The 23,387-nt window shown below is 43.3% G+C and overlaps 1 protein-coding gene across 3 annotated transcripts in view; it reads right to left on the reverse strand.

Annotated features, from left to right (window-relative positions):
* The window catches only part of VPS8 (VPS8 subunit of CORVET complex), a 367,622-nt gene that overhangs the window by 149,887 nt on the left and 194,348 nt on the right, over positions 1-23,387 (reverse strand). For all 3 annotated transcript variants that reach the window (XM_038743776.1, XM_038743795.1, XM_038743785.1), the window contains 6 exons: positions 23,142-23,213; positions 16,087-16,206; positions 10,504-10,560; positions 6,670-6,752; positions 3,778-3,862; positions 2,004-2,102 (listed from right to left, as the gene is read on the reverse strand). In XM_038743776.1, coding sequence (XP_038599704.1) covers positions 2,004-2,102; positions 3,778-3,862; positions 6,670-6,752; positions 10,504-10,560; positions 16,087-16,206; positions 23,142-23,213 — 516 coding nt within the window. The remainder of the gene's footprint in view (positions 1-2,003; positions 2,103-3,777; positions 3,863-6,669; positions 6,753-10,503; positions 10,561-16,086; positions 16,207-23,141; positions 23,214-23,387) is intronic.

Below are 23,387 nucleotides of genomic sequence, written 5' to 3' on the forward strand. Positions count from 1 at the left end.
GAAAACCAGGATGAGCTCTTAGGGTTGCCGGGCTGCTTTGAAGAACTTTGAGAATTGGACAAGTAGCATGGCCAAAGGCCTAAGAGTTAGAGGACCTGAGTTCTCATCCTGGCTCTGCTGCTGTGTGACCTTGGGCAGATCACTTCACTTCTCTGTGCCTCAGTTTCCTCAACTGTAAAATGGGGATTCGGTACCTGCTCTCCCTCCTCCTCAGACTGTGAGCCCCAGGTGGGACAGGAACTGTATCCAGCCTGATTAACTTGTATCTACTCTGGTCCTTGGAGCAGTGTTTGACACGCTTCTAGACTGTGAGCCCGCTGCTGGGTAGGGACCGTCTCTATATGTTGCCAACTTGTACTTCCTAAGCGCTTAGTACAGTGCTTTGCACACAGTAAGCGCTCAATAAATGTATATATTGTGTATATATATGTATATATGTTTGTACATATTACCCTATTTATTTATTTTACTTGTACATATCTATTCTATTTATTTTATTTTGTTAGTATGTTTGGTTTTGTTCTCTGTCTTCCCCTTTTAGACTGTGAGCCCACTGTTGGGTAGGGACTGTGTCTATATGTTGCCAATTTGTACTTCCCAAGCGCTTAGTACAGTGCTCTGCACATAGTAAGCGCTCAATAAATACGATTGATGATGATGATGATGATGATGATGATAATAAATACGATTGAATGAATGAATAATAAGTGCTGAACAGATCCAATACTACTAATGATCATACTAATAATCTTTGAGGATCAATGCAATTTAAATGAGAGTGAAGGTGGTCAAGAGAATGGGAGTCTTTGCAAATGCCAGGAATTTCCAGTAAAGAAACATATTTGTGTCACCCGGTGATAACTGGACCCAATGGCTATTTAGAAGACTTTCTTGGAAGCAACCAACTTATCTTTGATTGGAACAAATTGTGTGGGACACATTCAATCTGTTCTATCTCAACAATAGATTACATATACCAGGAAGAAGCAGTAATGATAACAATAATAATAATAACGATGGTATTTGTTAAGTGCTTACTATGTGCGAAGCACTGTTCTAAGCACTGGGGGGGGGATACAAAGTGATCAGATTGTCCCACGTGGGGCTCACAGTCTTCATCCTCATTTTACAGATAAGATAATCAATCAATCAATCAATCATATTTATTGAGCGCTTACTGTGTGCAGAGCACTGTACTAAGCGCTTGGGAAGTACAACCTGGCAACATATAGAGACAGTCCCTACCCAACAGTGGGCCCACAGTCTAGAAGGGGGAGACAGAGAACAAAACCAAACATACTAACTAAAATAAAATAAATAGAATAGATAAGTACTAGTAAAATAAATAGAGTAATAAACATGTACAAACATATATACATATATACAAGTGCTGTGGGGAAGGGAAGGAGGTAAGATGTGGGGGATGGAGAACTGAGGCCCAGAGAAGTTAAGTGGCTTGCCCAAGGTCATACAGCTGACAAGTGGCGGAGCCAGAATTGGAACCCACAACCTCTGACTCTCAAGCCCGGGCTCTTTCCACTAAGCCACAGTAAGCCCCACGTGGGACAACCTGATTATGCTGTATCTACCCCAGTGCTTAGAACAGTGTTTGGTGAATAGTAAGCGCTTAAAAATTCCATTATTATTATTATCAGTAATAATAATGATGTCTGTTCCCCCCCCCTAGATTGTAAGCATTTTGTAGGTAGGGAATACGTCTGTACTCTCCAAAGTGTTTAGTACTCTTAGTACAATACTTTACACACAGCAAGCGCTCAATAAATACTATTGACTGATTGATTGGATAAAAAAGGAACCTTAATTACAGGATGGGGCAAGGCTGAGATGGCAGAAATGCAATGGAAAATGTCTTGACAGTAATAGATGTCCCCCAAACTGACTAGGAGACAGTTTAGCCCAAGACCAAGAGCTTAACATTCATAAAAGGTGAACTAGAGAAAGATCTATTTAAGGCAGGACACTTCAATTTGAGTACTCTGTACCTCCATACGGTCCATAGCTTTTTGCCACACAGACTGTTTCTCCTCGACGCTGTACCCAGGGATCGACAGAATGTTGTGAATATAATTAAAAACTTCTTCCTGCAAGGCACAAAAGCAACAGAATATACACAGGAACATGAAAGATCCATTCTTCCAAATTCGCGGTTTTTTTCCGAGATAGTAAGTGACATTTCAAATAGTTAATGGCCCTTTGAAGGTGATTAAAAAATGGGTTAAAGGGAGTAAAATAACCTACTAGGCAAAAGTAAAAGTAAAAAGTAAAAGTAAAAAGTAAAAGTAAAAAAACCTACCAGGCAAAAAACAAATCTGACCTGCCCCAAGCTGGGTCACATGAATAGTTGTTGATGGAGGAGAAATCTAGATTCATCCATCGCATAGCCAAATATCTCCAAGTACATATGTCAATCTGACCAAATGTGAATTAAAGCCCTTCCCATTCTAGTGTTGTCCTTTTAGGGCTCTTTCATAATAAGGCTATTAACTTTTCATGCCTCTACTTCTTTCGGGGTTTTCCCACTTTATGGTAAAGTTTACATGGACTTAAGAGTCTATTTTCCCTCTCCTTTATAGTATTTAGACTATCTTTAGTAGTGTTTCGTGGCTCTGTGGAAAGAGCACGGGCTTTAGAGACAGAGGTCATGGGTTCAAATCCAGGCTCCGCCAATTGTCAGCTGTGTGACTTTCGGGCAAGTCACTTAACTTCTCTGTGCCTCAGTTACCTCATCTGGGAAATGGGGATTGAGACTGTGAGCCCACCGTGGGACAACCTGATCACCTTGTAACCTCCCCAGCGCTTAGAACAGTGCTTTGCACATAGTAAGCGCTTAGAGAAGCAGCGCGGCTCAGTGGAAAGAGCCCGGGCTTGGGAGTCTGAGGTCATGGGTTCTAATCCCGACTCTGCCACTTGTCAGCTGTGTGACTTTGGGCAAGTCACTTCACTTCTTTGGGCCTCAGTTACCTCATCTGTAAAATGGGGATGAAGGCTGTGAGCCCCATGTGGAATAACCTAATCACCTTGTATCCGCCCCAGCGCTTAGAACAGTGCTTTGCACATAGTAAGCACTTAATAAATGCCATTATTATTATTATTATTATTATTATTATTATTATTATTCTCTGGGCCTCAGTTACCTCATCTGTAAAATGGGGATTAAGAATGTGAGCCCCACGTGGGACAACCTGATCACCTTGTATCCCCCCAGTGCTTAGAACAGTGCTTTACACACAGTAAGCACTTAACAAATACCATTATTATTATTATTATTAATAATAAATGCCATCATTATTATTATTATTACTAACAGTGATTAGTGCCCATTGCAATTTAGCAGCAGAACAGAACACCTATTTAACTGAGCACACGAATGACTGACCCCTGGTCTGTTTCCACAAGGGATCATTCTGCAGAAAGGGATGTGAAAGGTAATGCTTTGAAAATAAAAGCCCTGCATTTATTTCTGTATACAAAAAAAGTCCCAAAATATATCTCATCCAAAAATATTTACATTTCTATTTGACTACGTAATATATTGTGCTTTTAATGACTATTTTCACATGTATATTATTTCAGACACTGTTTTCTGGATGATGGGAATACATTAATACCTTTTACATTAATTCCTGGGAAAAACTACATTTTGTTTAGGCTCATTCACTTAACACTATTTTCATGGAACCAAATTAGATTGATAACTGGGGGGTAGTAAAAAACTAAAATACTCCGGGCTAGGAAAAGAAAACCTTCTCTGCTTACCTCTCTCAGTGGATCACGTAAGTAGCAGCTGATAATTTTTTCATACTGGTGTTCCCGTTCGTACATGAATTCACAAATTTGATAGCTGAAATGTACAAAAATTTCCAGGGATTGAAATGGGCAAGAGGCTAGGGACACATTGCCTTACGGGGCGTGTTGAGGTGGTGTGAAGCTCGGGAAAGCAACAAGGTACATGGAGAGTAACTTTCTCATTCATGAAGGAGCAGCTTGGAGACAAAGCTCTCAGAAGGTGTTTGAAACTAAACATTCATTCATTCATTCATTCAATCATATTTATTGAGCGCTTACTGTGTGCAGAGCACTGTACTAAGCGCTTGGGAAGTACAAGTTGGCAACATATAGAGACAGTCCCTACCCAACAGTGGCTCACAGTCTAGAAAAACATGGAAGCACATGGAACATAGAAGAACATGGAAGTGAGCAAAAGAGGCACAAATAGTGTGGCCCAGTGGAAGGAGCACAGGCCTGGGAATCAAAGGACCTGGGTTCGAATCCCAGTTCCAACAACTGCCAGCTGTGGGACCTTGGGCTTCGGTTATCTCATCTGTAAAATGGGGATTAAGATTGTGGGCCCCATGTGGGACATGGACTGTGTCCAATCTGATTGTCTTTTATCTACCCCAGAGCTTAATAGAGTGTCTGGCGTTTCCAGAGTTCATAGAGTTCTAGAATTAATAAAGTTTATAGATTGTGAGCTTGTTGTGGGCAGGAATGTGTCCGTTTGTTGCTATCAGGTACTCTCCCAAGTGCTTAGTATAGTGATTTGCTCACAGTAAGCGCTCAATAGATACGACTGAATGAGTGAATGGCACACAGTAAGTGCTTAATACCATAAATACCACAGTTTAGACTGTGAGCCCACTGTTGGGTAGGGACTGTCTCTATATGTTGCCAATTTGTACTTCCCAAGCGCTTAGTACAGTGCTCTGCACATAGTAAGCACTCAATACGATTGATGATGATGATAAAAAAATAGCATTTAAGCTGGACACTTATGGGTGTACATTTAAAGACCATTTCTTTGTTTCAACTGGTATTTGGTAAGCGCTTACTATAAGTCAAGCACTGTTCTAAGTGCTGGTGTAGATACACGTTTATTAGGTTGGACACAGTCCCTGACTCACATGGGGCTCACAGTCTACGTAGGAGGGAGTCGGATTTAATCCCTGTTTTACAGTTAGGAAAGGGAGGAACAGAGCGGTTAAGATGACTTGCCCAAGGTCACTCAGCTGACAAGTGGCAGCTGACGGAGAAGCAGCGTGGCTCACTGGAAAGAGCCCGGGCTTTGGAGTCAGGGGTCATGGGTTCAAATCCCAGCTCTGCCAATTGTCAATCAATCAGTCGTATTTATTGAGCGCTTACTGTGTGCAGAGCACTGTACTAAGCACTTGGGAAGTACAAGTTGGCAACACATAGAGACAGTCCCTACCCAACAGTGGGCTCACAGTCTAGAAGGGGGAGACAGAGAACAAAACCAAGCATATTAACAAAATAAATAAAATAAAGTGTGACTTTGGGCAAGTCACTTAACTTCTCTGGGCCTCAGTTCCCTCATCTGTAAAATGGTGATTAAGACTGTGAGCCCCCCATGAGACAACCTGATCTCCTTGTAATCTCCTCAGTGCTTAGTACAGTGCTTTGCACATAGTAAGCGCTTAATAAATGCCATTATAAAAAGTGGCAGAGCCGGAATTAGAACCCAGGTCCTCTGACTCACAGACCCATGCTCTTTCCTCTATAATAATAATAATACTGAGAGCATTTATTAAGTGCTTATTATGTGCAAAGCACTTTTCTAAGCGCTGGGGAGGTTACAAGTGATCAGGTTGTCCCACAGGGGGGCTCATGGTCTTAATCCCCATTTTGCAGATGAGGTAACTGAGGATCAGAGAAGTTAAGTGACTTGCCAAAGTCACAGAGCTGACAAGTGGCGGAGCTGGGATTTGAACCCATGACCTCTGACTCCAAAGCCCGGGCTCTTTCCACTGAGCCACTCTGCTTCTCCTGCCACGACGCTGCTTCTCCTCTAGGCCATGGCAGTGCTCAGTGCTTAGAACCATGCTTGGTATATAGTAAGCGCTTAACAAATATCATCATTATTATTCTCTTAAATGAAACTATCGACATTCAAACAACAAACTATACAGTGATGTCACACTTAGCAGCGCACTGTGTCTACAGGACTACATTTTGCAAGGTGTTTTCTTAGGAAGTTTGTGGAATAAGCTCTACTATAAGCATTTTCCCATTTTAAGATGATCGGAAACCTTTACTACCTTCCCAGAACAATATAAACCTGCTGGGATATTTTTAAATATTATCAAAATTAAAAATCGATTTTTGGTCACCTCCAGCCAGGTGCCCACAGTTCATTCATTCACTTATTCATTCAATCATATTTGTTGAGCGCTTACCGTGTGCAGAGCCCTGTATTAAGCACTTGGAAAGTTCATCTGTAAAATGGGGAGCCCCATGTGGGACAACCTGATAATCTTGTATCTTCCCCAGCTCTTAGAACAGTGATGGGCACATAGTAAGCGCTTAACAAATACCATTATTATTACTATTACAATTCAGCAACAAGGAGAAATAATCCCTACCCACAAAGGGCGTACAGGATAGATTTACCAACTTGCCCAAGGTTTCCAAGTACCGAACTGCCGATTCTGGCTTACTGTGAATATTTTAATCACATCTTCGAGATTTCTTTTGAAAAGATGAAAACAGTCCAAGTGCAAGCTTAAGTATTTGGAGATAATAAATATGAAGCCGAGGAACAATGCGGAGGAGGGCAATGAGCCAACTCATCTTGGGTTGGTAAAGACAGAAATGAGGAGATGGATGAGGAAAACATCAAAAGGAAGTACTTACAATTCTGCCTTTTCCGCCATTCGGATAAGCCGATTCTCTTCGAACTGTACTATGCCTCCGGCCTGCAACAGTTCTAAAAGGACCTGAAAAGATTTAAGATGATCGACCATCTTTTCTCTTTGATATTTCCTTTTACCTCCATTTCCTCTTGAGAAGATAAAATTGGCTCTTTAAACTCTAATTTTCCCTTTTAAATGTAAGCATTCCTGTTTTGCTGCTTTTGCCTTCGTTTCTAGCCTCATTTCCATACGTGCATCGAAATAGAAGGTCTGAAATTGTACCTTTGATACTTATGTATCTGCTTTTTTCCAAAAAAGATAGGCTAGGAAAAGATTTCACACTTGGAGGATCATAATGGCTGCAAATAAGGACTGTCACAGCTTGTGGGAGTTCCAATTAGAACAACATTTAACCTGACCGACCTCCGATCCAGTTAAAAATACCGCTTTATCATCCTTCCGAACGGCAAATTCTGATACGTGTTTTGCTACCTTCTGTTGCCCTGATTGTTTTTTTTTCCCCCGTCTGAGTTAGCTTTGGGCTTTTGAAAAATATTTCTCTGTGTTTTGAAAAACAGTTTTAAGCCCAGTATCCTTCAGCGCTTAGAACAGTGCTTTGCACATAGTAAGTGCTTAACAAATACCATCATTATTATTATTATTCCAGCTGCATAACCTCGGCTCTGCCACTTGTCTGCTGTGTGACCTTGGGCAAGTCACTTTGCTTCAGTAACCTCATCTGTAAAATAGGAATTGAGACAGTGAGCCCCACGTGGGACAGGGACGGTGTCCCACCCTATTTGCTTGTATCCACCCCAGAGGTTAATACCACAATTATTATTTTAAAAAACAGAGGAAAACAAGCAATATCTTCTCCCATTCCCTTCGGCATCACCCTTGCACATGCTCCTTTTACTCACCCCTCCCTCAGCCCCACAGCACTTACGTACAAATCCGTAATTCATTATTTATATTAACGTCTGTCTCCCCCTCTAAACTGTAAGCTCATTATGGGCAAGGGAATGTATCTACCAACTTTATATTATATAATTATATTATATTTATTATATTATATTATTATCAGAGAAGCAGCGTGGCTCAATGGAAAGAGCATGGGCTTTGAGTCAGAGGTCATGGGTTCAAATCTCTGCTCCACCAATTGTCAGCTGTGTGACTTTGGGCAAGTCACTTAACTTCTCTGTGCCTCAGTTCCCTCATCTGTAAAATGGGGATGAAGACCGTGAGCCCCACGTGGGACAGCCCGATCACCTTGTAACCTCCCCAGTGCTTAGAACAGTGCTTTGCACATAGTAAGTGCTTAATAAATGCCATTATTATTATTATACTATATTATATGGTGCTCTGTACATAGTAAGTGCTCAATAAATATGATTGACTAACATCCTGGATCATTCAGTTGCATTTATCGAGCACTTACTGTGTGCACAACATTATATTAAGTGCTTGGGAGAGTAGACTCTAACAAAATCACAGACACATTCCCGGCCCACAACGAGCTGGAGAAGGGAAAGGGAGAAGGGGAAACCGAGGGGGCCGTCAATCCCCCCAACCAGGATTCCTGATGATGATACATCTCATTACATCATTTTCTATTACTAGGAGAGTTGGAGGTGATTAGCTTACATCTTCTATAGAGCAGCCCCTTTCAAGGCAATTATAGCTTTCTCTACTCCTTGTGAGGCCATCCTGATTCACAGGTCCTATCTTCCGAACAATTACATCATTTTTGTTACTTAGATGGGTGCCCTACTGAAGTCTGCCACAGCACCCTTTAATTGCGGCAATTTAATGTCCCTCTAGACCGTAAACTCGGTGTGGGCAGGGAATGTGTCTGTTTAGTGCTATATTGTTCTCTTCCAAAAGCTTAGTACAGTGCTCTGCACACAGTAAGCGCTCAAAAAATATGACAATGAATGAAAAATCCACTCCTTGACTGGCGGCCAGCCCCAAGTTGATCCTGGAGGATTATCTCACAGGATCTTTAAGTTACAATACGTGATTTGTACTTGTATAACAGACTGTATAAGAAGAAGTTGTTCACCCCACTCTCTGCCTCACAAGCACTCAGGCACATATCTACTTCCCCTTCAAGACTGTAAGCTCCCTGTGGGCCAGAAACGTGTCTACCACCAATTCTGTTGTATTGTCCTCTCCCAAGGGCTTAGTTCAGTGCCCTGCACACGTTAAGTGCTCAGAAAATACCACTGTATAATAATAATAATGGTATTTATTAAGCGCTTACTATGTGCAAAGCACTGTTCTAAGCGCTGGGGAGGTTACAAGGAAAAGCAGCGTGGCTCAGTGGAAAGAGCCCGGGCTTTGGAGTCAGAGGTCATGGGTTCAAATCCCGGCTCTGCCAACTGTCAGCTGTGTGACTTTGGGGAAGTCACTTCACTTCACTGTGCCTCAGTTACCTCATCTGCAAAATGGGGATGAAGAGTGTGAGTCTCCCGTGGGACAACCTGATCAATTTGAAACCTCCCCAGTGCTTAGAACAGTGCTTTGTTACATAGTAAGTGCTTAACAAATACCAACATTATTATTATTATTATTATTAAGGCGATCAGGTTGTCCCATGGGGGGCTCACAGTCTTAATCCCCATTTTACAGATAAGGAAACTGAGGCACAGAGAAGTGAAGTGACTTGCCCAAAGTCACATAGCCAATAAGTGGCAGAGCCGGGATTCGAACCCATAACCCCTAACTCCAAAGCCCGGGCTCTTTCCACTGAGCCACGCACCTGATTAGCGTCAACCAGGATTTTAACCCCAGCACCACCCTGCTCACTCTTGTTCAGTTCTGCCCCCAATTTAAGAAGAGAAGAATGCTGTCTGGCCTAGTGGAAAAAGCCCGGGCCTGGGTGTCAGAGGACCTGGGTTCTAATCCTGCTCTGCCACTTACCTGCCGTGTGACCTTGGGCAAAACACTTCATTTCTCTGTGTTGCAGTTACCTCATCTGTAAAGTGGGGATTCAATGCCCGCTTTCCCGCCTAGTTCATCAACTGATCGCTTATATATATTTTTTTTAATGGCATTTATTAAGTGCTTACTATGTGCAAAACACTGTTCTAAGCGCTGAGCCCTGGGTAGGACAGTGACTGTGTCAAACTTGATTACCTCGTATCTTTTCCAGTGCTTAGAACAGTGTTTGACACACAGAAGCACTTAACAAATGCCACCACAATAAGGGTCTGAGAAAACCCATCTTCTCCAGTGCTTAGAACAGTGCTTGACACGTAGAAGCGCTTAACAAATGCCACCACAAGAATGGTCTGAGAAAACCCATCCTGAAGAGGAAATGGACACTTCTGGGGAGTGGCCAAGATCAGCAGTATGGCCTAGTGGATAGAGTACGTTAGAAGGCAATGGGTTCTAATCCCGAACTGCCACTTGTCTGCTGTTGACCTTAGGCAAGTCACTTCAATTCCCTGTACCTCAGTTACCTCATCTGTAAAATGGAGATTAAGACTGTGAGCCCCACATGATCACCTGGTATCCTCCCCAGTGCTTAGAACAGTGGCTGTGGGGCTCACAGTCTTAATCCCAATTTGACAGAGGAGGTAACCGAGGCACAGAGAAGTTAAATGACTTGCCCAAAGTCACACAGCTGACAAGTGACGGAGCAGGGATTAGAACCCATGACCTCTGACTCCAATGCCCGGGCTCTTTCCACTGAGCCACGCTGCTTCTCTGGCATTAATGTCAACAAGAATCATCCCTCCCAACAACTAATAGAAGCCAACACAGACAGTTTCCCTTCCTACTCAGTTTGACGTTCTCCCACTTGGTAAATTCTCATTCCGGGAATTCATACCTGCTGTCTTTCAGAGTGCCGTGAGTCATCATCAGGGCTACAGAGAAATTCGAGGACCTGGACAGAGACAATATTTTCATTCATTATCAGCTTTTTAAAAAAAAATCACTCTCCAAGACTAAGAACAACAAGTAATTCCTTTTCAACTGACTTCAATTTCTGGACACCACCCCAAACGCCAAGTTCCCGGGGAAGTGGCCCGATTCTCCATTTAAATCCTTAAGCACAATGACGGGTTGGACTATTCCCCATTTACACTGACACTTTAATCTGCACCACAGTCAGGCTTTATCAGTGATTTGAAAACATATCTTACCAAGAGATCACTGCCTAATTTTAAAGCACTTTACTACGTAATGGCTTGTCTGATGTTATTACCCAGGAAAAGGATTCTTCTCCTGGTCTCCTCAAGCGTTGGACTCTCATCAACTCCTTTTTGAAGCGATGGGACCATTAATGGTCTGTTTAATATTATGTCAGACATGTGTATAAAACGGGCAATGTGCAATAACAGCCAAATAAAAGCATGCAAATCTGGTTTGTGTATGCGTGCACATGTGTGGCTAACAAATGGGAGCTCATGCCCAGAAATCTTGCTCTTCCCTGCATAGCAAATCCATGACCCAGGTTCTTTCCAAAATCCCTGATGATTCCAAACTAGGAGCTCATTAGAAGAGGCACACCTTCTAGAATTCTTCGGTCCCTCCCCTCGACTCCGGACAGTGAGCTCGTTGAGAGGAAGGGAATGTGTCTGTTATTGTACTGCACTCCCTCAAGCGCTCAATAAATATAACTGAATGATCCCCACAGCACCTTTATATATGTATATATGTTTGTACATATTTATTACTCTATTTATTTATTTATTTTACTTGTACATATCTATTCTATTTATTTTATTTTGTTAATATGTTTGGTTTTGTTCTCTGTTTCCCGCTTTTAGACTGTGAGCCCACTGCTGGGTAGGGACTGTCTCTAAAGGTTGCCAACTTGTACTTCTCAAGCACTCAGTACAGTGCTCTGCACACAGTAAGCGCTCAATAAATACGATTGATTGATTGATTGATTGATTGACTGATAAGGGCCATCTCACCTTATCCCCTCCTACCTTATCTCACTGCTTTCCTCCTACAAGCCAGTCCTCACACTTCACTCCTCACTGCACTTCAATCTCGTCTAGATCACCGCAGAACTCACCCCCATGTCCTGCAAAGCCCTCCCTCTTCAAACCCAATAGACAATCACTCTCCCCTCTTTCAAAGCTTTACTGAAGGCACATCTCCTCCGAGAAGCCTTCCCTGACTGAGCCCTCATTTTCTCCTCTCCCAAGCCCTTCTGTATCACTTGGACTTGCTCCCTTTATTCTTCCCACCCTCAGCCCCACAGCACTTATCCATAATTTTATTTATAGATATTTTATTTATACATGTCCATAATTTATTTACGTTAAAGTCTGTCTCCTCCTCTTGACTGTAAGCTCGTTGTGGGCAGGGACTGTGCCTGCCAACTGCCAACTCTCCCAAGTGCCTAGTACAGTCCTCTGCACACGTTAAGTGCTCAATAAATATGACTGACTGATTGACCTCTTTACAGGGAAGGAAGAACCAAAAAGAGGTGAAATCTCAACAAATAAGTTTGGCTGTGGTGATAGTGAGGGGCAGGAGGAAAGAGTAACTATTAAACTATATGGCCAATCATTTCTGGAGAGAATATCTTTTAGACTGTGAGCCCATTATTGGGTAGGGACTGTCTCTATACGTTGCCATCTTGTACTTCCCAAGCGCTTGGTACAGTGCTCTGCACACAGTAAGCGCTCAATAAATACAATTGATGATGATGATGATAAGCAGTCCTAACTTCTCTGTGCCTCTGTTACCTCATCTGTAAAATGGGGATTAAAAGTGTGAGCCCCACGTGGGACAACCTGATTACCCTGTATCTACCCCATAACTTAGTAAAGTGCTTAGCACATGGTAAGCGCTTAACAAATACCATTATTATTATTATGGATCTTTTGGGAATTTTATAAAACTCTAATTAAACTCCAGAACAAACAGAGGGACAACCTCTTGAAGGAAAATAAATTACCAGGCAATGTTTCACTCAGGCACTCAGTAAGAAGATGAAAAAACAGCCATCGGGGTGGGGGTGGTATGGGGAAGAGTAGAAGCATAGAACACCTCTCAGTCAGATCATCCTTAATTTTTATTAAGGAACAGAGTCAATCAATCAGTGGTATTTATGGAGAGCTTACCGTGTGCAGCGCATGGTACTAAGCGTCAGGGAGAATACAAGGGAGTTGGTATATTTATTTAGATTAATTTCTGTCTCCTCCTTTAGACTGTAAACTCGCTTTGGGCAGGGAATGTGTCTGTTTAATATTATTTTGTACTCTGCATACAGTAAGCACTCAATAAATATCATTGACTTTGATTCCTTGCCCGTAACAAGTTTACAGCTGAATTTTGCAAATCTCTTGACAAATTTTGCTGAGGTTAGCAGTGGTAACCTCTCGGCTTTTTGGAGGATTCTCAAACGGGTGATTTTCCCTCAAGAAAGCCACATGGAAGCAATGAGAAGATCAGGGGAAGCAGCGTGGCTCAGTGGAAAGAGCCCGGGCTTTGGAGTCAGAGGTCATCGGTTCAAATCCCGGCTCTTCCACTTGTCTGCTGTGTGACCTTGGGCAACTCACTTAACTTCTCTGAGCCTCAGTTACCCCATCTGTTAAATGGGGATTAAGGCTGTGAGCCTCACGTGGGACAGGGACTGTGTCCATTCCAATTTGCTTGTATCCACCCCAATGCTTAGCACAGTGCCTGGCACATAGAAAGCGCTTAACAAATACCACAATTATTACTATTATTATGAGGTTATCGCTGTTTATTGTTGCATTGTACTTTCCTAAGCACTCTGCACATAGTAAGTGCTTAACAAATACCACAGTTAACATTATTATACTATGAGATTGTCGCTGTTTATTGTTGTTTTGTACTTTCCTAAGCACTCTGGACGTAGTAAGCGCTTAAGAAATATGATTAAATGAATGAATGGGGCTCGACAAAAGCAGAGTGGGAGCCTTTCTCTGGGTTAAAATCCGTAGACTCAAAAGTGAAACTGACCAAAGATCCGTGGTCTCATCTACATTTAAAAGCCATTAATGCAGCTCTCTATCCCCTGAAGATGGTTACACTCTCTTTCCCTGACCTCTGTGTAAATATTTATTTACATATTTGCAAAATTCACTCATTCATTCACTTGTATTTATTGAGCACTGACCATTTGCAAAGCACTGCACTAAGAGCTCGGAAGAGTACAATATAACAATAAACAGACACAGCAAAATGCTTGTTCAACCGATTACATGAATTTCACGACCACGCCTGCATCTGTGTTGCCTTACATTCTAGCTCAGCTCAGGGAAGTACAGGGACCATGGCTAATTCACTTAGCTCGTACTGGAATACCATCTCTCTTAATAGATGCTTTTGTTAATGTTGTGGACTGGCTTCAGCGCTCAGGGGTCTTAGATCGATTACGAGTTGGGTAGAGCTGTGGCCTTGACCCAACTTGAGGACTTCAAACTATGGAATTACACTGCCATTTCAGGGGGGAAACAGCCTTTTGAAGCCCCAGGCAACAGAAATGTAGGCTAGAGAAATAGGTCACTCAATTCTAAGTCACAACGCTTCACTCCGGTCAAATGTCCAGCCGAGTCAGAGAGGCCTCACTGATGCGCTAGGAACGTGCTTGGCGAGCATGGCTCAGTGGAAAGAGCCCGGGCTTTGGAGTTAGAGGTCAAGGGTTCAAATCCCGGCTTCTCCAATTGTCAGCTGTGTGACTTTGGGCAAGTCACTTCACTTCTCTGTGCCTCAGTTACCTCATCTGGAAAATGGGGATGAAGACTGTGAGCCCCACGTGGGACAACCTGATCACCTTGTAAACTCCCCCGCGCTTAGAACAGTGCTTTGCACATAGTAAGCGCTTAATAAATGCCATTATTATTATTATTAACTCCAAATCAACCCTTCACTGAATCGTGCTGCGGGCACCAAACCTTCCCCACAACGACACCAGGTCTAGATCGATCTCAGTGAGAAAGACAGAAAAGGTGGAAAATAGTTCTTTCGGCCACATATCCTGTGAGGTGCTCTTTAGTTTCTTATGAACAAAATTCAGGAATCGAGGTGAAAATTGCTATTATAAACGTTCAGAGTTGAATTTCCCAGCCCAAAGAAAAATATTCCTTTAGGCCAGGTTATTGTTGTGGTTCTGCTTGAACACTCTCCAGGGTAAAAAGCCATTCGGCTGATCTACCGTAAAAGACAAATACTTTCATTAAAGAAACAAACACACAGAAAACCAACACATTCCCATGCAGGGAAAGAATTAATCTCTCTTGCTCTTTCTTAATGACAGGAAATATTTTCCCCTCTGGAGGGGGAAGAGAATAATTCCACTATCTGGGAGCTGACAGGAAAACTTTCCCTCAGAAAATTTTCTAAAGTCTCTATTAAATGTCATGTTTTTCTTTCCCACGGTTTGGATCTTCTGAAGATTAATAAAAAAGCTGCTCTTACCCAGAGGAGAGGGAGAAAATGACAAAGGGTAAAAGGAAAGAGAATAACTAAAGGAGAGTGGAGGAAAGGACAATGCTAGCGACAGAGAGACAGAGAAAGCGGCAAAGAAAAGGTCTACAAAATTAACACAGTAAAACCTCCCCTCTCCTTCAGTCGCATAAAGGAATGGAGACAATCTGTTACAGGGTGAGGCCTTAAAATTCTAGAGAAGCAGTGTGGCCTAGTGGATAGAGCATAGGCTCGGAAATCAGAACGACCTAAATTTTAATTCCAGCTCTGCTACTTGCCAGCAGTCACTTCACATCTCTGTGCCTCAGTTATCTCACCTGTAAAATGGGGATTAAGACTGTGAACCCCATGTGGGATATGGACTGTGTCCAACTTAACTTGTCTCTACCCCAGTGCTCAGCACAGTGCTTGATACATAGTAAGCGCTTAACAAATGCTGTTTAAAAAAAAAAAATCCAATCAACGGATCCAAATCGATACAGTGGAAAGACCCGATCCTGAGGAAACCAACTCATCTACGTCATACTGAAAATCAATCAATCAATCGTATTTACTGAGCGCTTACTGTGTGCAGAGCACTGTACTAAGCGCTTGGGAAGTACAAGTTGGCAACATATAGAGACAGTCCCTACCCAAGAGTGGGCTCAGCGTGGCTCAGTGGAAAGAGCACGGGCTTTGGAGTCAGAGGTCATGGGTTCAAATCCCGATTCTGCCAACTGTCAGCTGTGTGACTTTGGGCAAGTCACAACTTCTCTGTGCCTCAGTTACCTCATCTGTCAAATGGGGATTAAAACTGTGAGCCCCCCTGTGGGACAACCTGATCACCTTGCAACCTCCGCAGCGCTTAGAAGAGTGCTTTGCACATAGTAAGCGCTTAACAAATACCATCATTATTATTATACTGTTCCATGAGAACCAAGTACAGCCCTTTGCTCTGTGCCCTAACAAGTGGAAAAAAAAAATAAGCAGTATGTGCCCTACCCATGGAGTGACTCACCTGATCGAAAAGGGTCCTGTTCACAAACAGGGTGTTGTCGGGCTTTGCAAGCTGCCGGGCGAGAAAAGTAAAAAGGCATCCAACTTGCGAAGGGGTAAAGTCTGAGTTCTCCACCATTACCTGTTACGACAAAGAAACCATATGTATTCAACATGCCGCATGTTCGGCTGCAGACTGTAAAACCAGAAGTGAGGGTACCTTGTGGCCTTAGCGTTTTATGAACTGTGCAACTAACGGAAAGGACCAGCGTTCGGAAAAACTGAAGCAGCGGGGTTTTGGTGAGCTCTTTAGGACGCTTCAAGGAACATCAAGGAGGGAGAGGAAATTACTGGCGAGAGATAAAGCTTTCTGCATCGACGGAGGAAGGGGGGCTGTGAACTAGGACCTCCAGACCAGCCAGAGATGGGTTTATCGGTGTTTATTCGAGGCGGCCAGAAAGAGCGGAGTCGTAATTGGTTCTGGGGCTGAGGAATGAAACTGCGGTGCCCTTGGTGAAGGGATTCCTGAAATGAAATGAGCCAGATTACGGCGCCATTATTTGGAAGGGACAGCTGAAGGGTGGGAGCAATCTCTGTCCAAATGCAGTTACTCGAACAGATGGTTTCCATAATGGGGTCTTTACGAACGTACCCAATTATGGAGCCACTGAATCATAGGGGCTGGCAGGGACTTCACAATGACATATTCTAGCCTCTCCCTCTGACTCCAGCTAGTCTACACCTAAATCTTGCCAGAGAGATGAATGTCTATCCAATTCAAAGAACTCCAGGGAAGCGGATTCAATAATCTCCCTTGGTAAACCATTCCAGAATCTGAAAACCTAGCAGGTTTTTCCTTGATGAACTTACACGTCTCCTGCTGCATTTCCAGCCCATTTCCTCCTTGGCTATCCTTGGAGAAAATGGAGAAAAGGTCATCGTGTTTAAATTTGGGGGGATTACTGAATTTAAGGCCGGCGTACGCTGAAATAATGCGCATCCTGATCTGTGCTTCTCCATGAGAAAAATCAATCGACTGTATTTATTGAGAGATGACTAGGTGCAGAGCGATGTTTTAAGTGCTTGGGAGAGTTCAACATAACGGAGTTGGCAGACGTGTTCCCTGCTCACAAGTAACTTACAGTCTAGGAGGGGAGACAGATATGACTAGCCTCGGAGGGTGGGGGTGAATAAAGGGCATTTCATTCATTCATTCATTCAATCGTATTTATTGAGCACTTACTGTGTGCAGAGCACTGTACTAAGCACTTGGGAAGTACAAGTTGGCAACATATAGAGACGGTCCCTACCCAATCAATCAATCAATCAATCGTATTTATTGAGCACTTACTGTGTGCAGAGCACTGTACTATGCGCTTGGGAAGTCCAAGTTGGCAACATATAGAGACGGTCCCTACCCAACAGCGGGCTCACAGTCTAGAGGGGGAGACAGACAACAAAACAAAACACTAATCCAAGTGGAAGGGTGACGCAGAAGTGAGTGGGAGAAAAGGAAACAGTGTGGCCTAATGGTTTAAGCATGGCCTGAGAGTCAGAAGAACCTGAGCTCTAATCCCAGCTCTGCCACTTTTCTGCTGTGTGACCTTGGGCAAGTCACTTCACTTCTGAGAAGCAGCGTGGCTTAGTGGAAAGAGCACGGGCTTTGGAGTCAGAGGTCATGGGTTCAAATCCCAGCTCCGCCAACTGTCAGCTGTGTGACTTTGGACAAGTCGCAACTTCTCTGTGCCTAAATTACCTCATCTGTAAAATGGGGATTAAAACTGTGAGCCCCCCGTGGGACAACCTGATCACCTTGTAACCTCCCCAGTGCTTAGAACAGTGCTTTGCACATAGTAAGTGCTTAACAAATACCATTATTATTATTATTCTCTGTGACTCAGTTCCTCAACTGCAAAATGGGGATTACGAATGTGAGCCCCATGTGGGACAGGGACTGTGTCCAACCGAACTACCTTGTAACTACAGTATTGCTTAGAACAGTGCTTGGTGCATGGTAAGCACTTAAAAAAAATGTTAAAAAAGGAGGGCTTAGTTGGGGAAGGCCTCTTGGAGGAGATGTGCTTTTAGTAAGGCTTTGAAAGAAAAATGATAAGAACATAATAATAATAATGATGGTGATGGTATTTGTTAAGCACTTACTATGTGTCAAGCACTGTTCTAAGCCCCAGGATAGACACAAGATAATCAGGTTGGACACAGTCCCTGTCCCACCTGGGGCTCAGATCTTAATCCCCATTTTACAGGTGAGGTCACTGTGGCCCAGAGAAGTGAAGGGACTTGCCCAAGGTCAAACAGCAGACACCTGTATATATGTATATCACCTGTATATATGTATATATGTTTGTACGTATTTATTACTCTATTTATTTTATTTGTATATATTCTATTTATTTTATTTTGTTAATATGTTTTGTTCTGTTGTCTGTCTCCCCCTTCTAGACTGTGAGCCCGCTGTTGGGTAGGGACCGTCTCTATACGTTGCCAACTTGTACTTCCCAAGCGCTTAGTACAGCGCTCTGCACACAGTAAGCGCTCAATAAATACGATTGAATGAATGAAAAGTGGCAGGGCCGGCATGCGAACCCAGGTCCTTTAGACTCCCAAGCCCACGCTCTATCCACCACACCAAGCGTACCATAAAAAAAGGGAGGAAAACCGTCAGGTATCCCTTTTTTCAGGAAATCCCTCGATGCTGTTCTAGGGAAAGCTCCGTGGAGCCTCCCTAGGACCAAATATGGGATCCAGATGGATGCTGGTTTACCCTTAGGCCCAGACTGTCAACGAGAGACGGGCTAATTGCCGGGTGCCCCTCCTGACCCACATCCCTGCACGTATGGGTCAGTTCCCCGTCGGCTGGGTCCCCTTCGCCAAGCCTCCATACATCCATTCCTAAACTGACTTCATTCCACTTATTCCGTCTATTTATCCCACTTGTCACGGTGGCTTAATTAGACCAGAAGTTCCCGTTCCGTCCCCCGCCCGCATGTCGGCTATTCCCCTCCAACCTGGGGACGGCTGGAAAACTAAACGAGCCTGCTCTCCATTTCACCCTTCAAGTCCCGCTGCCGACACTGGCCCGGAATCAACCCGTGTGAATAGCATTTGATACATCCCTAGGGAGAGGGGAGGAGAGAATTGAAACAGAGTCCCTGAATTGACCAGATTCACTGCCTTCCTTTAAAAAAAAGATGATTCGTTCACTCTGTTGGGCCCAAGCCGGTCGAGCTCCTCCTGGACAGACCTTCGGAGCGGAGGAAAAAGAAAGAATCACAGCAGAGGCATTCAGTAAGGGTACGCACGCCATGTAGAAGCAGCGTAGCCTAGTGGATACAGCACGGACCCAGGAGTCAGAAGGATCTGCGTTCTAATCCCGGCTCTGCCACTTGTCTGCTGTGTGACCGTGGACAAGTCACTTCACTTCCCTGTGAATCAGTTCCCTCCTGAGTAAAACGGGGATTGAGACTGTGAGCCCCACGTGGGGCGGGGACTGTATCCAACCTGATCAGCTCGTACCTACTCCAATGTTTAATACAGTGCCTGGCACATAGTAAGTGCCTGACAAAAGCTACAAAAAAAAAGTTTCACATGACAGAGCAGAAATCTTCAACTGTAGCAATAATATTATCCGATAAAATTCTCCACTGGCCTTGTTACAACATGGACTCATTCTGCTTGCTTTCGGTCAGCAAGGGCAACCAGGCAAGTGGGCCACACTACACATGCTCAACATCCTTGGCCGACAGACCCAAAACTTTCTTGGTTTTTGTGTGACTTCAAAGCCAAGACCTTAGCGATACGGGAAGCGTTCCATATTTTTCTGCCACACAATCACTCTCCCGGCCTTCAAAGCCCTGTTGAAGGCGCATCTCCTCCAAAAGGCCTTCCCAGACCAAGCCCCACTTTTCCTCATCTCCCACTCCCTTGGGTGCCACTCTTGACTCGCTCTCTCTGTTCTTCCCCCTCTCCCCGACTCACAGCACTTATGTATAGTTCTGTCCTTTTATTTATTTATATTGAAGCCTGTTTACTTGCATTGATCTCCTGATGCCTGTTTATTGTGCTGATATCTGTCTTCCCCCTTCTAGATGGTGAGCTTGTTGCGAGCAGGGATTGTCTCTCTTTATTGCTGTATTGTACTTACCCAAGCGCTTAGTACAGTGCTCCACCCACTGAATGAATACAACTGAATGAATGAATGAATGAATACAACAGTTCAAGTCCTGCACTGCTAAACTGGGCAGATGGAACGGGGAAACAGGGCTGCAGTAGGATTGATGCCTGAGGGCAGGGGAGGAGGGTGAAAAAAGAAGCCGCGGGGCTCAGTGGAAAGAGCCCAGGCTTGGGAGTCAGAGATCATGGGTTCTAATCCTGGCTCCGCCACTTGTCAGCTGTGTGACTTTGGGCAAGTCACTTCACTTCTCTGGGACTCTGTAAAATGGAGATTAAGACTATGAGCCCCCCGTGGGACAATCTGATCACCTTGTATCCCCCCCGCAGTGCTTAAAACAGTACATGGCACATAGTAAGCCCTTAACAAATACCATTATTATTATTATTAGAAAGGCAAGTGGAGCAATAGGGAAGATTAATAGGGAAAACAAGCCACCAAGGGCAGTACAGTGCTCTGTACACAGTAAGCACTCAATAAATACGACTGAATGAATGAATGAATGAGCTCCCATTACTTTAAGATTAACAAAGATGATGGCTGATGTCTGGGTCTCATTTCAAGTATGTTTGGTTTTGTTCTCTGTCTCCCCCTTTTAGACTGTGAGCCCACTGTTGGGTAGGGACTGTCTCTATATGTTGACAACTTGTACTTCCCAGGAGCTTAGTACAGTGCTCTGCACACAGTAAGCGCTCAATAAATATGATTGATTGATTGATTGATTGATTGGTACTAGAGAAAAAGCTGAGGAAAAGTCCTTTTTCTGACGTCTGAGACTTTACAGTGCATTACGTGAGTCTGTCTCTGCCTCACAGGTTCATCCCAGCTCGTATTATTCTTTCACCCCTGACCAGATCCTTCAGAGACTGTGCAGTTTCTGGCCCCCCCGCAGAGCAGCTGTTTTCTGAGCATGGTCAATCCAGACTAGAATGTGTCTGTCTTTTCCAGAAAATCAACTGAAAACTCCTCAAGAGGGAGAAATCATCCCCACTAAGGCCAAGTGGGTAGAGCTGCAGCTCAGAAAGAATGCCGCGAGTGAAACGGTGTACATGTCAAGGAGAAAGAAATGAAAATTCTCTTTCACCGCAGCCACAGCCCAGATCGTGAATTCATTTTCTGCCCAAATCAGCCCGGATCATGTTTGGGATACTTGCCGGTTGTGTCATTTCCTTCCTAATCAAGTTGTCTCATGTCATCCGGATGCCATGGAGAACTGAGATTATAATGTCACTGTTAGAATTCATTCACTCATTCAATCGCACTTATTGAGCACTTAGTGTGTGCAGAGCACCGTACTAAGTGCTTGGAAAGTACAACACAGTGATAAAGAGATACAGTCCCTGTCCATCATCATCAATCGTATTTATTGAGCGCTTACTATGTGCAGAGCACATATGTGCAGAGCACTGTACTAAGCGCTTGGGAAGTACAAATTGGCAACATATAGAGACAGTCCCTACCCAACAGTGGGCTCACAGTCCATGATGGGCTTACAGTATAAAGGGGGGGAGGGGGGAAAAGACGGACATACAATTAAGTTAATATCAATTAATAATATTGATTAATTTAATTAACCTCAACTGACAACATTTATTATTAATTCAATATTATTTAGTAATCAATATTTTAATTATGGTGATAACACCTGGAATGTAGGTCTGGGGTAGAAGGTGGTTCTATTACTGTCATTATTAGTATTATTATTATTATTTTTGTAAAGTGTTTACTATGTCAACCACTCTTCTAAGCATACAAGTTAATCATTCAATTGTATTTACTGCGTGTTTACTGCATGCAAAGCACTGTACTAAGCGCTTGGGAGAGCACAATATACCAAGTTAATCAGGTTAGACAAAGTTCCTGTCCTGCACATGGCCCTCAGTCTAAGTATTAATCATGTTTGAGCACTTATTATTTGCAGAGCACTGTACTAAGTGCTTGGGAAAGTAAAATACAATAGAATTAGCAGACCCATTCCCTGCCCATGAATAGCTTACATTCTTGAACAGGAGAGACGGACTTTGATATTTAATATAAAAATATAAGTAGGAGGAGGAACAGGCCTGAAGCACAGAAAAGTGAAATGACTTGCCCCACAGGTCACAGCAGACAAGTGGCAGAGGTGGGATTAGAACCCACGTCCTCAGAATCCCAGGCCCGTGTTCTTTCCACTAGGACATGCTACTTCTCTATAAACAGATATAATAATAATAATAATAATGGCATTTATTAAGCGCTTACTATGTGCAAAGCACTGTTCTAAGCGCTGGGGAGGTTACAAGGTGATCAGGTTGTCCCACGGGGGGCTCACAGTCTTAATCCCCATTTTACAGATGAGGTAACTGAGGCCCAGAGAAGTTAAGTGACTCGCCCAAAGTCACACAGCTGACAATTGGCGGAGACGGGATTTGAACCCATGACCTCTGACTCCAAAGCCCGTGCTCATTCCATTGAGCCATGCTAGAGAGGCCTCTAACTGAGGTCTTTGATGATACAATTTTTCTGGCTTAGTGGAAAGAGCACAGGCTGGGAGCCAGAGATCATGGGTTCAAATCCCGACTCTGCCGCTTGTCAGCTGTGTGACTTTGGGCAAGTCACTCAACTTCTCTGTGCCCCAGTTACCTCATCTGTAAAATGGGGTTGAAGACTGTGAACGTGGGACAACCTGATCACCTTGTATCCTCCCCAGCACTTAGAACAGTGTTTAGCACATAGTACACACTTAACAAATGCCATTATTAATTATTATTATTATTATTAATCAAACAAATCAGTAAAAGGATCCCCAATCTTCTATTTTGTCCTCTAGGCATTCTAACTTTAAAACTTATTAGGAACAGATTCTACGATTATAGTTTCTTGAAATAGCACTCCCAACATGTACTTACCTTCAGCAAGATATCCACAATTCGTTGCTGATACTCCACAGCTTGTTTATCATTTTTAAAATCTTCAAAAGTCTAAAACAGGAAAGAAATGTGTGGGGTTTTTTTTCTTTTCGGATTTACGAAAAACACAGAATTATTACATTGAAAAGCTACAAATAAAATGCAGATAAATTCATGGATTAATCAAATCTACCATAGTTATTGAGTGCGTACTGTGCAGAGCACTGCACTAAGCACTTGGAAGAG

The sequence above is a fragment of the Tachyglossus aculeatus genome, chromosome 1, assembly GCF_015852505.1.
Source record: "Tachyglossus aculeatus isolate mTacAcu1 chromosome 1, mTacAcu1.pri, whole genome shotgun sequence".
Classification (NCBI taxonomy): domain Eukaryota; kingdom Metazoa; phylum Chordata; class Mammalia; order Monotremata; family Tachyglossidae; genus Tachyglossus; species Tachyglossus aculeatus.